Source organism: Hoplias malabaricus, chromosome 5, assembly GCF_029633855.1.
Source record: "Hoplias malabaricus isolate fHopMal1 chromosome 5, fHopMal1.hap1, whole genome shotgun sequence".
In the NCBI taxonomy this organism is placed as follows: Eukaryota; Metazoa; Chordata; class Actinopteri; order Characiformes; family Erythrinidae; genus Hoplias; species Hoplias malabaricus.
The window spans coordinates 52,451,801-52,466,986 of NC_089804.1; the positions used below are offsets into that span (position 1 = coordinate 52,451,801).

The following is a 15,186-nucleotide window of genomic DNA, read 5'->3' on the forward strand; positions in this document are numbered from 1 at the left end:
AAACCACCACTCACTCAGTCAAACATCTCACTCAGTCCAACATAGTGTGGTTTCTCCCTGGACAAATATCAAGTGACTTAATTTGGGCAATTATTCAATTAGCTTCGAACCACTGCTGGCCCTAAACTTGTGGGTTAAGTTGCTTCTCAAGTTAAAGACTCTTTAGAGGCCTTCGGAGGTACTTATTAAATTAAGACTTTTATTGTTAGCAATGGAAAAAGGGAAAAAAGGATTGTGTCTTCTTGTGAAGCGAGCTGGCAGTTCACTGTCGATGACGCACTGCGATTATATTTTAATCCTATCAGTATACATTAAAAAAAAAAAAAAAGATCATATAAACGGATATTCCAGAAGGTACTTTGGATGCACAGACTGTTTTAAAACCACAATGAGCTGCATTTTATTGTAACCTTAAATCCAGGTATGTTTACTTCCATTTCCTGCATTTTAACATCGTTATTGTATCTTCGCTGCCAGAGATCAGCAGGAAAGTCTGGGGTATTGACAGATGATTGAAATATCTATGCATCCCTACTATGCACATCAACAAAGGTCATATCTCATATGTCGTTTCTGACCGTATCTGCTGTCTGCTGCTGTTGCGTCTTAATCTGAGGATTTTTCTCGCTCTCCACTTGTCTCATGGCTCCCTTTGGAGGCAAAGAGATGATGAATTTCAACTTTTTTCGAAGGTCCTGTGCTGCTTTTTTGTGTTGCTGTTCGCCACATTCCCAGCCTTCCTCCCTGCTTGCCGCCTGGCAAGCCTGTGTGTCAAAGGTGGCTTTAGAAGAACAGACTGTGGGAACAGCCGGTTAGCCTCCCTCGCTCCCCTGCTCCCCAAGCAGAGGGGCAGCCATCAATCCCAGCCCGCATAAACCCCTCCCTCCCCTTCCATCCCCTCACACACACACACAAACACACACAGCCTCGCAACCCACACACTCGCTCCCCAATAATCCGCGGAAGCAATTTCATCTCGACTCGGGTGGCGGCCCATTGTCGCCAGCCCCTTCAATCTTTCCTAATTAACTCTCGCTTTGTCCTGTATCCGCGCTTCTGGACTCATCTCTCGGACATTCCGATCAGGGCCGCTTTAGGCACTCCCAGGCAACCCTCGGACCCTAATCCCACCAAGAACCCATCTCCCCGCCCCCAAAACCCTCCCTCCAAGAAACTCTTTCCACTTTTTTAACACCCCCACCACCCCTACCCCCCACCCCAAAAAAAAACCTGCCGATCACCTACTTACGGAGTTAGGTAGGGGCATTAACTCCTTGGGTTTTTTGTGAAAGGAGAGACTGAAGGAGGGGGTAAAGAGAAGAGGGCCAGAAAGCGACTCCAACCCAGACAATTAGAACAATGGGCGAGGCCGGTAGGGGGCTAACTCGCAGCGTCACGCCTGGACGGTGGGGTATTTTGTCGGTTTAATGAATTGTCCATCAGGCCCTGGCTGCATCGCAAGCCGTGCAGGGAGAGGACAGCAGGGACCCAGACACTAAGTCGGTATTTATTACACTGCCTTTGTCACTAATTGAGCTAATTATCACTGACTCCTCAGCACTCCCACAATGACAGTAACCCCCCCCCCCCCCCCACACCCCACCCACCACCTCCCTCAATCCTCCAGTGCCTGGGAATGCTGCCTTATTTCACCCTCTTCTTATCCCTCGCTCTCCTTCCCCTCATCATTTCTTTCCCTCACACTCACAGATAAGTCCTTGCATTTGTACAATTTCAGCCTTCCACAGCATAACCGTGTACCCATCAACCTCTTGGAGAAAACCCACTCGGATCCGCATTCCCTCCCTGGCCCTCACTGCTTTGATTCCTGCTCACAGTTCATTTTTCCCCTTTCAATTAGGGCTATTAGAATGCACTTAATGATACGTTCTGGGTTAAATGAATGCTAAATTTTGGTTCAGTCTAGCTTGTAAAAATATTTAAATTTAATTGTGAAGACAGATGATATGTCTATTATTAGTCTCATGCCTTTCTCCGTGGCTCCTGCCCTCTCTCCTCCTTAGTTCTGCCCGTGTTTTGAGCTGTATCGTGCTTGTCTCTTGCTGATTCTTCAACCCTACGTTATTGTTACACCCTTATTTTCTTAATTTCCATTGCATTATGGTTCTGCTTTCAGCCCATGCACTTATGAACTTCCCCACATATTCACTGGTAAAGATCATTGTCAGGCCTTATAGTTTATGAATTCAGCTGGTTTAATGGGAACATATCATGAAAAAATGACTTTTGCAGTGCATGTGCACATTAATTTGTGGATCTGGAGCTCCTACCAACCCACAAACTGTGAAATAGAACAACCCCGTCAGTTTTTGTGGTCTGCCTAATTCAAACAAGCAATAAAACGAGTCGTTCTAATTGCTGCATCATACACACAGAACACGCAAAACAAACACAACAAGCACAGCAAAATAAGTTTACTGATTACATATGGAGAAAACAAGAACTGTGAAGAAAGAGAGCCAAGCAAAAATGGCTTTAGATCTGCGCTCCTCACTCTTGGGCTCTTGCACTGAAGAGCTGTGGCTCATTTTCATTTAAAGGAACAGGTGCTTAAAACCAGACGTTGTGAACAAGGCTGTTTAGACAGGTGGAAGAACAGCGCTGCAGTGTTTGATCCTTGTGGTATTTTGGCTAAAGCATCTTACAGACATTACATTAGGAACTGAGAACTATGTTCACTTGTAGAAAAGGGGTAGAATGAGTCTCCTTTAATGTGCGCTCATTGTGGATGCAAGAACATCAGTGAACATGCAGCTTGTATAATCTCCTTAGAAAAGCATTACCAATACAATGGGTTGCTTTAGAGCAAACACACATTAGCCCAAGGTCATCAGGCCCAATGGTGAGAGTTGATATTAAATAATGTTGAACTGAGGAGGCGTTCTCCCTGTGTCTGCGTGGGTTTCCTCCAGGTTGCTTTCTGTGAGGAGTGTGGTGTGTTCTCCCTGTGTCTGCGTGGGTTTCCTCCGGGTGACTGTCTGTGAGGAGTGTGGTGTGTTCTCCCTGTGTCTGCGTGGGTTTCCTCCGGGTGCTCAGGTTTCCTCCCACAATCCAAAAAACACACGTTGGGCGGTGGATTGGCGACTCAAAAGTGTCCATGTGTGTGAGTGAATGTGTGAGTGTGTGTCGCTCTGTGAAGAACTGGCGCCCCCTTCAGGGTGTGTTCCAACCTTGATTCCACCTAATGATTCCGCGTAGGCTCCAGACCCACTGTGACCTTGAACCGGACCACAGACAGTGAGTGAATGAATGAATTAATTAATGTCATTTACAAAAAAATAACCCATCCATTTGAATCTAGCTTCTGGATGTATCAGCAGTGATGGACTGGCCACGAAGACCTCTCTTACTTCCCCTCACTTTTATGATGTCAAACAGAGTTGTTCATATTCATTTTTCTCATGATTCACCAAAGTGTGGCCTGCAGATAGATGACCCAGGAGGATGGTTCATGCAGGGTACCTCCATGCAGGAGGGTACTCTAATCCCGTCTCCACAAAACACATATTTGTAGTATTTTATACTTTTTTATGCATACCTCTATAGTTCTTTCAGAAGTGTATTTTTGAAGTATAATGTCATGAAATATACTCTTATATACACGTATAGCCTCTCCTACTCTCCTTCCCTCTCTCTCTCTCTCTCTCGCTCTGTGTGGTTATGCTCTGGCTGGCTGACCCTTGGTAGTCTCCCCTGGCTGCAGTGAGAAGGAGAGGGAGGGAGAGAGAGAGAGAGAGAGAGAGAGAGAGAGAGAGAGAGAGAGAGAGAGAGAGAGAGAGAGAAGGAAAGAAGAGGGCTATGAGTCCAAAGTCCTGTGGTCACACTGGCCTTCCAGTCAGATGGAGGGGAAAAACAGCCTGTCATTATTTCGTTTACTATTTCTTTATTTTTTTCCAACATTAAGTAAATGAAGCAAAACCATTGGTGTTGTAAAAACATATAGACTGGACGCTGTTTTATGGCACTACTAGGGCCTCGGTTGTTGCTGGGGATTCTAGGAGGAGATGGTCAGGTTTTCAGCAGCAGAGCAGTGTTCAGATCCTCTGATAAACTACTGCTCTCTGACTTTTGATTTCGCTCAGTGAAGGACCTTGGATCAGGATGTGCCAGGTTTATGTTGTGGAAAGTGCCTGACCGATGGAAAGAAAAGCGAGCCTGATGAGAATGATGAGAGTGTTGGCTTATCTCTGTACAAACGATGACCGGAGTGAGACACAGAGACAGTGGACATTTTCATACTTGAAAATATAAACTTTATTTTTCTAGGACACTATCTGAAGACATTAAAGAACATTTTTCTAAAGTATTGTAAATTGATTTGTCGACCTATTACTGAAAACACTTTACACTGCCCTTCATCACACAGCAATAAATATCTCTATTCACAAACAAAAAAATGATGTTCAGTGCATGAAAAACAGGTTTCCAAAGACGAGCGAACAAAACGTTGTTCAGGGCTGCCGTGTCTGTAAGGTATATTCGGTCCCTGTACCAGTCCCGTTCACCCAACAGTGATCCCTCATATCCCTTTACACACCTGAATGAATGAAAATCCACATATTTGCAAACACTGCTAGCTTTGTTTCATTCAACTTTTTGAACTTACATCCTTCGCAGGTTTCGGTCAGCATAAATATATATTCATCTATGTATAGTATTTACAATATTTTGGTTACGTCAGCCGATATACAGAACAGTTTCAGCATGGACCACGCCTCCATTGTGAACTAGGTAGTAGGGACGTCACAAGATTATCTTTACACTTCATACGTTTTACAACTTTTGTGACAGTGACATCAGTCTTCCTTTTAGTTTCCAGTCCAAACTTCTACTAAGCGGAACCGAGAGGTCAAATCACCCAGAGAAGCTGCTAGTGCCTCAGAACTCAGTCTCACTGGATGAGTTTAGGATACCTTGAAAATCCCATCCAACTTTTCGGAGTGAACTTTGGAACTTAGGAAAAGTGGAAGTCGTAACAAAGACAAAGAGTGTCCACAGTGATCACTAGCTTTTGATGAATTATTTTGATTAAATCCTATTTCATTGTTGAACAATCTTTTAATTTTCCTGAGGACGAAAGGAATAATTTATACACAACAGCTGTTTTTATGTTAAATAAATGAACAGTACAGGTGCCTCTGTTCTTGTGTGAAACGTTTGACCCCAAGTCAACTGTTCTAAGCCCTAAAATACGTGATACATTTACTAGATCCAACTGTTTCCCATTCCACATAAATACAATATATTATACATCAACATCACTTGGCCTGTGATGTCTATAACGATGTAAATATTTGATTCCTGTGGAAAAGGTGGCTGCATTTGGAGTAAGTCCCGAGCATCACTTTTCCTGGTGTAGAATATCAGTCTACACTGCTCTGTAGAGATTTGTCAGTGCTGCTCTGCAACAAGAAGCAAATCGATGAACAAGTGTCTCCCTCTTCAGTGTTTCAACACTACATTCATTCTCTTTGAAAGGAAATTTTAGTCCCTTCTTTAATGCTTGTTTCCAATCACTGTCTATCAGTACCGTGGTGCGGTGAACCACACATTAGCGAGCACTGCTGCAGAGTGACAGGAGAGCATAAGCAACGCCGGGAAGTAGGATGAGCCTGAGTGGGAAATCATAAGAGCTTGGACGGGTTCCAGGATTCCACTCCAGAGAAATCGGGACAGAACGGCACATCCCGCGTCAAGATATACATCACACAGCTGCTTTTTTTTTCCTGGTGAGAAAAGCAGAACTGCAGCTAAAGAAAACAACACACTGATATTTTAAATAACCCTCCTCTTGTAGGGTTTTTTCACCAGTTTATGAGAGAACATGCTTGTGGTTCCCTGGCCACAGGAACATCTGTCAGACTTTGCGTCCAGTTCCTGGCTCTCCAGTTTCCTGCTCCACAGAGAATCGGACACCAGGAGAGGGAGGAGATGGCAGAACCTTCAGCTTGGTGGTTCTGGCTTCAAAATCCATAAGTATTTTTGGACTGGATCCCTGTAAGCAAATGCCTATTGACTACAGCACGGTGGACAGCAGTGTGCAGAGGCCTATATCCTGTATATCAACACATTTCATTTGATATACATTTCAGGTTTACACTATGGCAGTGTGACCCTTATAGCTCAAGCATATTCCATACAGGACCACTCCAGCATGGTTCAAATGGTTCTGCTCCTATCTGGAGCATATGAACACTGATGATAGACAATACCTTCCTTGTGGCTACAAAAGAACAGAAAACACACTTTTAATAGAAACCGCCCATTGGCTTCCATTTTAAGTGTATTTGGCATCAACATGACTTCTGTTCTTTTCTAATTACAAGGACATTTGTCACTTTTATCCCTTTAAGAAGCTCTTTCAGGTTTGCTCACACATTTCCAATAAGATGGAAATGGTCAGTAAGTTGTTGCCATGTGAACTGTCACTCACTTTAGTACTTCTACAAATCCTGATCACTGTCAGTTTTACAAAATGAGAGCAAATGAAATAAAAACATAAAAAAATATCTCTCTCCAGTATATACACGCTTTAACTTGGAAATACGCCAATGACCCATTGTCCTATTGTCCAGTTTTCCAGTTCCAGTTTATGCCCTTAACATTGTGGCAGTGCTGTGGGTCTTTTGTGGGCACCCCCCAACCCCCCACCCCCTTATAAACACTGGTGCAGGGTCTGTGTGCTGGTGCAGTTGAGGCAGCTGACGTGGCAGCACCAGTGAAAAGTGCAGTGGCATCTCTCCGTCACCTTTTCCATGCGAGTCTTATAGCCACGGCCACAGCACAGCAGCTCACAGCCATCCAGTGCCGGAGACGAGCTGTTACAGGTGCGCCCAGATGTGCCCAGCGTGCCTAATTTTCCATTATAGGAGCAAAAATTAGGCGACTTCTCAAAGTAGACGAGGTCCCGGTTGGATGGCAGTTTGTGTGCTGGGTTCTCAGGCTGCAGGTGGCGGGGGTCTGCCCGGTGAGATGCCCGGTTACTGCCTTTGTTGGCATACACCACTCGGGAGGCCCCATCGAAGCGATCTTTAAGGACATCTCCCACCGATCTGAAGCTGGGCAGACGCATCCAGCAGGTTCTTATGGTGCAGGAGCCTGACATGCCATGACACTTACACTCCTGACGCATCTCAGCCGCAACAGTCTGGAGGAAAGGGAAAGCGAGAGTGAGACAGAAATTAGTTTCAAGCAAATCAGTTTGCTCGTGTTCATAAAAACATAGATTGTGAATTAAATTCACATAAAAAAGTCACATAAATAACTACATAATAGGCCTAAAGTGAAAGGGGTTACACCGTTTAAAGATAGGGTCCACACCATAAATTCACTTACATATTAGTTGCCAAATAATTCATAAAAGTTAATTCATTCATTCATTCTTTGTCTCTAAGCGCTTATCCAGTTCAGGGTCGCGGTGGCTCCGGAGTCTACCCGGAATCATTGGGCGTAAGGCAGGAACAGGACAGGGCCAGTCCATCACAGGACAACACACACACTCACACACTCACACCTACGGACACGTTTGAGTCGCCAATCCAGTTACCAACGTGTGTTTTTGAACTGTGGGAGGTAACCGGAGCACCCAGGAAGAAACCCACGCAGACACAGGGAGAACACACTAACCCTTCATAAAAGTTATTATATAAAAAGACTTAATGTATATTGCACCTAGTTTTTAAGCAGTTAACACCCCAAGTGTTATATTCCAGTATGCGGTTGCACATAGTTCCTGCTGAAAAATTCAAAGTAATATTTGAATAATTATATACTGATCCTTAAAAGAACACTAGGCAAGAATTATTATTAATTAATATTCAGGGCAGGGGAAAGAAGGGGCAAGGGTTGAATCCTACCTTCTTTCCAAAGTTACATAGTGTATTTTTTGCAGTGGTCAGACTGGTGTAGCAAAGACAGGCTCTATTCTCCTTATTACATGTCAGTGAAACATCACATTGATTTTGAAGCTGTAGTTTTAAAGTAAAAATATCTCCTAATGTTGCTTTAATATCAGAATATCTGCTGAATTAATGAAATACCCATTGACCTAAAACTCTAAGGGTCTGTTATAGGCTCCATACTCTTATAAGTACAGAATGTACACATTAGTGCTATAGTTGTTAAGGAATAATACACAGTAGATACCGGAGGTGGGTGTGGTCGAGCTGTTGTCTCTCAAGTCTCTATTCTCTCATTTCTACATACTATATGTATATAGTAGTTACTGAACAGAGTCTTATGACTAATAACTGCAAAACAGTGCAAGGATTTAAGTGGTTAAACCTGTATATTGCAGAGGACCCTATGGGGATCTCCTTGTGAGTCTAAAAATCCCCCTTGTAGTAATTATATAATTCACATATTCATTTTATAGTTGTAACAGAATAATATGTCTTAAGATTAATAACTGAATAATAAGTCTAGGATTTAAGTGCTTTAACCCCTATGCTGCAAAGGTCCAGATGTGGTTTTGTATGTAGGTCTAAAACCCTCTCACTTCTAATTATATAACTCAGATATTAGTTTCTTCGTACTCTCTGAGTAATAAGATAAATGGTAAGTGGTAAGCTGGGAGTTGAAGGGCTTCAAAGGGATTCACATTACGAAAAGGGCTTAATAACAGTCTGCAATTCCGATTTAACGGGCCATTTATCATTTTTACTAAATGATTATGAGTCTCTTACTATTCTGCCCGCCTCGTTGTTGTGTAGATTGGTGAGGTATCTCAGGTCTCGGCCTCTCTCGCTGGAGTCCACAAAGTCTCGTCCGAACACCCTGCCAAAGTCCACATTGTCGCTGCAGCCCCCCCAGTGCCAGTCCGGGCCACCGGGGCCCCGCCGCCTGTAGTCGCAGGTGCAGGACTCGATGGAGCCCTCGGAGCAGGAGCGGGCCACAGCATGGGTGACCCCTGCACTCGTGATGGCAAACACGAAGGCTGTCTCTCGGCAACCTGACCACACAACAGACACAATGTCCTTCAGGAACAGCCCCTCAGCCCATTTTACACAGATAAATCATCTCCCAAAATCCTCTCCTGCGGTTGGGTTCTATTCCACTGGCCAAAACCAGAGGCCTGTACTCAGTTTCATTCAAATGTAAAGTAGGGCTCAGATTAACCCTATAACTACACTTTTATTAATAACAGATCTTGGCAGGAATATATGAAAGCCATTATAGTATTAGGTGTGCTTCTTCTGACCCTCACATATTAGTTTTACAGTAGTGTGTATAAAGTAATCTTAAGGCTAACAACCAAATAATCTGCTTGTATTTTTGACTGTTGTTGCTGACTGGTCTAACCTCTGTTGACGATTTTGCCAAAGACGGTGGGGGTGTGCGAGGTGGGGCAGTTCCAGCGGCGGTTGCGGAACTGCCACTTGCACTCTTTAATAGCGGTGTGAAGGCCGGCAGCGATGGCGTGGAGGATGCCCGGGTTCTGTCTGATCAGCTTCCTCTGACGTCGGCTCAGTAAGGACAAGCTGGGGTCCAGGGCCAACTGAACACTTTTGGTGTTGGTGAGGAGATTGGCTGAAGATGCCACATTCACGATGCCCCTGACACCAGAAGAAAGAGGAGATAATGTTAACATCTTTGTCGCTGTCCGTTTATGAGGTTTTGAGGGGTTAACACCAAAAGTTACATTAAGATGCATATCAGCTCCTAGAAGCGCAAAACATTTTCCACTAAGGGATCCACTGAGTCAATTTATTCCAGTGCACTCAGGTCAATGCCTCTAAAAGATGTAGTTATCGGTGATTTGTTTCTGCAGCTGCACGGATTACAGAGCAACCTCCCAACGAAGTATGGGTCAGAGATCTTTGACATTAAAGAGGAAACTTCTCCTTAACCTTGACCTCAGAGCTCTGCTGTTGTTCAAACCATGGGCTGTAATTATACAGAGCAGTGTCTCTGAAGTCAGGCAGAGACTATATATTAACGCAGTCTATCAGTAATATCATATGACACTGGAGATTATTCACATAAATAGATTATTATAGGCTTCCGACCACATAACTGCATGACCAACTTGTACTCGTCATTTCATTTTGTTTCACGGCTCAGTGTTTAAAAAACAAACTCAGGTCAGCTGGCCGCGTGTTTAACGTGCGTGCGTGCAGAACCATTAATAAGATGGATATTCCGTGTTGTTATGTTTTTTAAAACCTATTTTCCATTATAAAATCAAAAACGTAAAAAGAGTTGTGTCGACTTTTACAGTCACAGTGGAGTTCAGATGAATTTTAAAAATTCAGAAACGAGGGTCACAACAAAACAACAAATTCAAAGTCGTTTGATGTGAAATATTTTGGTGTTTAAAAGCTAATCAAAATGGTGGAATTGTTCACAGTGCTGGTGATAGGAACCAGACGTCTGGAGAACTTAATGCCACACAAGTCAAGCTCACAAAACGTTATTACACTGTTTTATAATAGTTCTGAGATTGACCTTTGGCCTCAAATGAAAATGTCCAAAGAAAAACACGTATTTCAGTTTTTTGTCGATATTTAGTTTACTGTATCGTTTGATTTCAACTGATGTCCTTCACGTTGTTTGACAATTCCGTGATGAACGGACCAATAGAAATGCTCCAAAATTACTTGGAATAAAATCTTTTTTTGACTCCCACTGTAGGGTCAATGGTTGTTGTGCCCTGGTTCCTCTCACAACCTCTGTAAAATAAATCTGTGTCAATAGGTTTCTCATTAAAGACCTCATCAAACCTTGTGACTTTGTTTACACACGTGGATCTCCCCTTTAAATGAACCTTTAAGACAGACCTAGATTTAGATTCTGCAGATTTTTAATGTCCCCCTACGCAGATGATTAACAGCAGGTTTATAAACACTCTCCATCCTATTGGTTTAGTGGACACAGATTCTGGCGTGTGTGTGTATTCTGGAGTATTGAAAACACAAAGTGTGTTATGAGAAGGAGTCATGAAATAAATCCATTTATAATTTATCCCACATTGGAGCGAGGGAAATGCTGTCTGCGGGTTGAGACACATTGTTACAATGAAAGGCAGAGAATGGAAGGGGATGGTTCACTGTAAAACATAAAACTGCATGCACTGGCTTTGAGGAGGATTCGTCCTCCACCTCGTCCTATGTTCCTCCAAGTCTAAACATATCAGATGCTCCAGAAGAATCGGAAACATTTATCTGAATGAATTTTATCTTTATTTGTGTAAGGCAGGCTACAATAGCACACCAACACAGAGGAGGTCCACCTATTTTCTCATATTTTCATATAACCTTATGTTTGTGATGGCGATTGGAGCAGGATCCCAATGTAAACAGCACAAATATAGTGAGGGTATTCACTTGCTTTTATGAACATCTTTGACTCAAAAAGCTAGACTAGCTAGCTAAACATATCCATGAATATGTGATAAATTCTGTGATGTTGAGAGGGTTTATGGGGTTAAACCCTGTGTGTATATTTATCTACAGTGGAGCATTTCACACCAGACCCCGTCTGCCTGGCTTTGCTTACTTCTTGAGCCTGTACACAGCGGCTGTAAAGCTCCACTGATCGCTGAACGGTTCGATAAACAGAGGAACAGAAACTGTGAACATGTCGTTGGACCGGGAGTCCTCAGACTTTTGCAGTGTGTCTGTGGTGTGTGCTGAGAGTTCACTCACCACCAGCGGCCGCTACTGTTCGCCGCGCTCGTTCCCGACAGCGCGGACACGAGCAAAACGCACGCGCCCTTCAGTCCCAGCAGCAGCGCGAGCACGCGCAAGGCGGCTGGAGAAGAATCGGGGAAAAAAGCAGTTATCAATAATAATAATAATAATAATAATAATAATAATAATAATAATAATGACACAGAACAACAACAATTCAGACTGTTTATGCTTTGTCTATTTATAAATATTAATAATTAATAGCTTAATTCTCTGGACTTTGATTTAACCCTCCGTTCACAACAAAGTCCACAAAGTTGACCTCAGATTTACAGAGTTTACAGAACTCATTCCACACAGTTTACATTTATTCACCTCTGTAGGTGTTCAGTTAACACTGCGGGTATTAATTCAGTCCTGTGTGATGTCCCCTCACCTCCCTCTGACTGACCTCTATACACTGATCCGAGTTCAGTGAAAACATATACGCTCTTAAAATTCAAGCTAGAAAACAGTTTTTTAATTTTTGTTTGTCGTTTTTGATGTTGGTGTTTTCCATGATGCCACAGAAGAAAATGCTGTGTGTGTGTGTGTGTGTGTGAGAGAGAGAGAGAGAGAGAGAGAGAGAGAGAGAGAATGAGCCTAAACAACCTCCATGTGATGCAATAAATAATAAAATAAATAAATAAAAAATATAGAAAGAAAGAAAGATGTAGATGAGATGCAAACTAAAATATTTTATCTGTGGCATCCCCAGAGGACCCTTTGTGGCACCTGTTTTTATGAGTGTCCAGTGATGCCGTGAGTTTAATGAGTTTTCAGCATCTCTGTATTTCTGTATAAAATTGAGGTGTACGAAAGAGTCAATCACCGTGATCTGGTGTGAAATGAAGCATCCAAATTAAATAGATATTCTAAAATAAACGTGTCACGTTACACCTTTCTCTGTGACATCTCAGGTGTTTTGGAATTAAAGCATTTGTAGTACCCGGTAAATATAACGGAATTGTACTAAGGTCGGTGGAATTCCCCTTTAAGTCTCAACTGAGCCCTGCTCCAGCGTTTCCCTGCACTGACACAAGCTGGTAAAGACAGCATGCTGAAACTCAATCTGGCAAAGTGTAGTCATGCATGTTGCATGCACGCGCAGGCAGCGGACTGTACTCACCACACCACATGTTCCAGCGATGCTCAGGGCCGGTCGATCGAGCGTGCGTCTGCGTGTATGTATATGTACGTGTGAGTGTGTGTGTGTGTGTGTATGTATGAGTGTATGACTGTGCGTGTGGGTGTCTTATGTGTGCGTGAGGGAGCTCGAGGTTGCTGCTGCTCGCGCGCTCTGTGTCTGCGCCTCACTGATGCTGTGCGCGGGACTCATCCCCTGGGTGACTGATAGGCGACACATTCTTTACTTATTGAGCGCTACAGGATGAATAAAAAAGGGATTTGCTGCTCTCATCTCCCTCTGCTCTCTCTCTCTCTCTCTCCTCTTTTCCTCTCCTCCTTTTGTAAAGATCTGAAAAGACGGATAGGTTAATTCCCCTCATCTCAGGGGCGCGCGGGGAAGAAAGGAAAGAAAGCACAGACAGACAGAAGAGGAGGAGAAGAGGAGGGTGGGAGGAAAGGAAGCACATGCACTATGTTATTAATATGTTCTCTTTGTCCAAGCGGAGTATTATTAGGCCAGTCCCAGTGGAATCCAAAGGTTGGGATCTTGGTTCTTCCCAATCCAAAGCCTCTTCCATTGAGTTTTATTCCGCGTGCATGAGATGCGCGTGCAGCGCGTGCTCCTCCAGCGCTTCATCCGCGCGCACTGCAAAGCCCTCGGTACAGTAAGAGCTTTGAAAAGGGAGCATATAAAGTGGCCTTGTGTTTTTTAAACTCCACACTGTTTGGATTGACTCCCTTAACCGCGTCTCCTCCCTCCCTCTCCCTCTCTCTCTCTCTCGTCCCTCTCCCTCTTTCTTCCACTTAATGTCCATCAGTCAGCTGAAACCACGTTCTCCCCTTTATTTCCTCCTTAGAGTAACAAACACTACTCCAAAAACCCCCAATTCCTCCAGTGTTAAAGAGGAGCGAAACCAGATGAGCTCTGAGCTTCAACAGCCCTAGAGAGAGAGAGAGAGAGAGAGAGAGAGAGAGAGAGAGAGAGAGAGAGAGAGAGAGAGAGAGAGAGAGTTAGTTTACTCTAGCCCATCACGGCAAAGCGTGTAATACACTCGTTAGAGCACCAGCGTGTCAGGGTCAGGTTGTTGTGTTAAGGCTTGAAACCCACACGTATGTAACCAAGAGTCTAAACCCTAAGCCTAGAACTACACTAAACCTTAACCTCCGCAACCCTTAAGTAAAACCTGCAACTCTACTAACCCTCCCATTAGTAGAATAATTACTTATTGTTTTGAAATATTGTCTGAGTTCACTTTAAATAATTGCTGGCCTCAAATAATGAGCAACTTTTTAAATAAAGTGCATTAAATTAATAAATAATTAAATAAACACTTGATCTATTTAAATGTATTAGAAACAACAAATGAGTTCAAACTGAATTTGATTAACAGGAAATGCGTCATGGTCCCGGAAATGTTTCAAGACCACGCTACGGGGATATTCCGTTTAAAAATACACATAAAATAAGCCCATTTCCATATAATTGCTTTTTGGACCTCAAAAAAAAAACGAGTTACCACTGCACATATTTGGCCACATTATTTCAGGATTATAATGTATTATTATTGTTGTTATTAATATTATTATCATCATTATATAAGCTGCACTTCTACATGTGGTCCGAATTTCGAGAAAACGACTCGCTGATTATTTTCGAAAAACAGTGCTATGTCTGAAAAAGTCAAATATAATTTTGAAAAACCGAATCAATGTTTCTCGGGGGAATTAGAGTCCGTATTTCAGAACCGCGGGTCATTGGTTTGCGATTGTGAGTCAAAATGGTGTCACTTTGAGAGAGAGAGAGAAAAAAGAAAGGATTTCTCTCTCTCTCTCTCTCTCTCTCTCTCTCTCTCTCTTTCTCTCTCTGTGACAGGACCAAGTGTAAAGGCAGAGTCCAAACATTAATCTCAGACTCTTACTGAGAATTAAAAAAAAAAAAAAAAAGAATTAAATTTCTGCTCGAGTCCAGCTCGCGGATCAAAGCGGGTTATTTTAGTGGATGAATAACTCTCTGGATGGGAGCTTTAAGGGGTGACACCACACAGCGAAGGAACTGAGTGGAGATACAGCTCCCAACATCTGGCCTGCAGACCTTCCGCCAGCCACATGTGGCCAGCTGTGGCACACAGTACAGTACACACTGCAGTCTATATCGAATTTAAAAAAAAAAATAAAAAGAAAAAGAAGAGGCGACGGAGAGGATGGGTAAATTCAGTTGCCTAAAAATGCTAAGTTGATTGTTGTTGAAACTGACCGCATTTGACGAAATATATTCATTTAAATCATTAATTTATTTTTAAAGGTATAACATTAATTGTATTTAATCATTTAGTTTATACATTATTCCGTTAGAAATTAAGATTATTTA

At 42.9% G+C, this 15,186-nt stretch overlaps 1 protein-coding gene across 1 annotated transcript; it reads right to left on the reverse strand.

Annotated features, from left to right (window-relative positions):
* Nucleotides 1–4,298: 4,298 nt before the first annotated feature.
* Nucleotides 4,299–12,948, reverse strand: wnt1 (wingless-type MMTV integration site family, member 1). Its single transcript, XM_066670735.1, has 5 exons — nt 12,820–12,948; nt 11,667–11,772; nt 9,322–9,575; nt 8,706–8,971; nt 4,299–7,168 (listed from the first exon to the last, which is right to left on the reverse strand). The coding sequence occupies exons 1-5, from the start codon at nt 12,827–12,829 to the stop codon at nt 6,677–6,679; spliced, it is 1,128 nt and encodes a 375-aa protein (XP_066526832.1). The 5' UTR covers nt 12,830–12,948; the 3' UTR covers nt 4,299–6,676.
* Between the last annotated feature and the right edge of the window lie 2,238 nt (nt 12,949–15,186).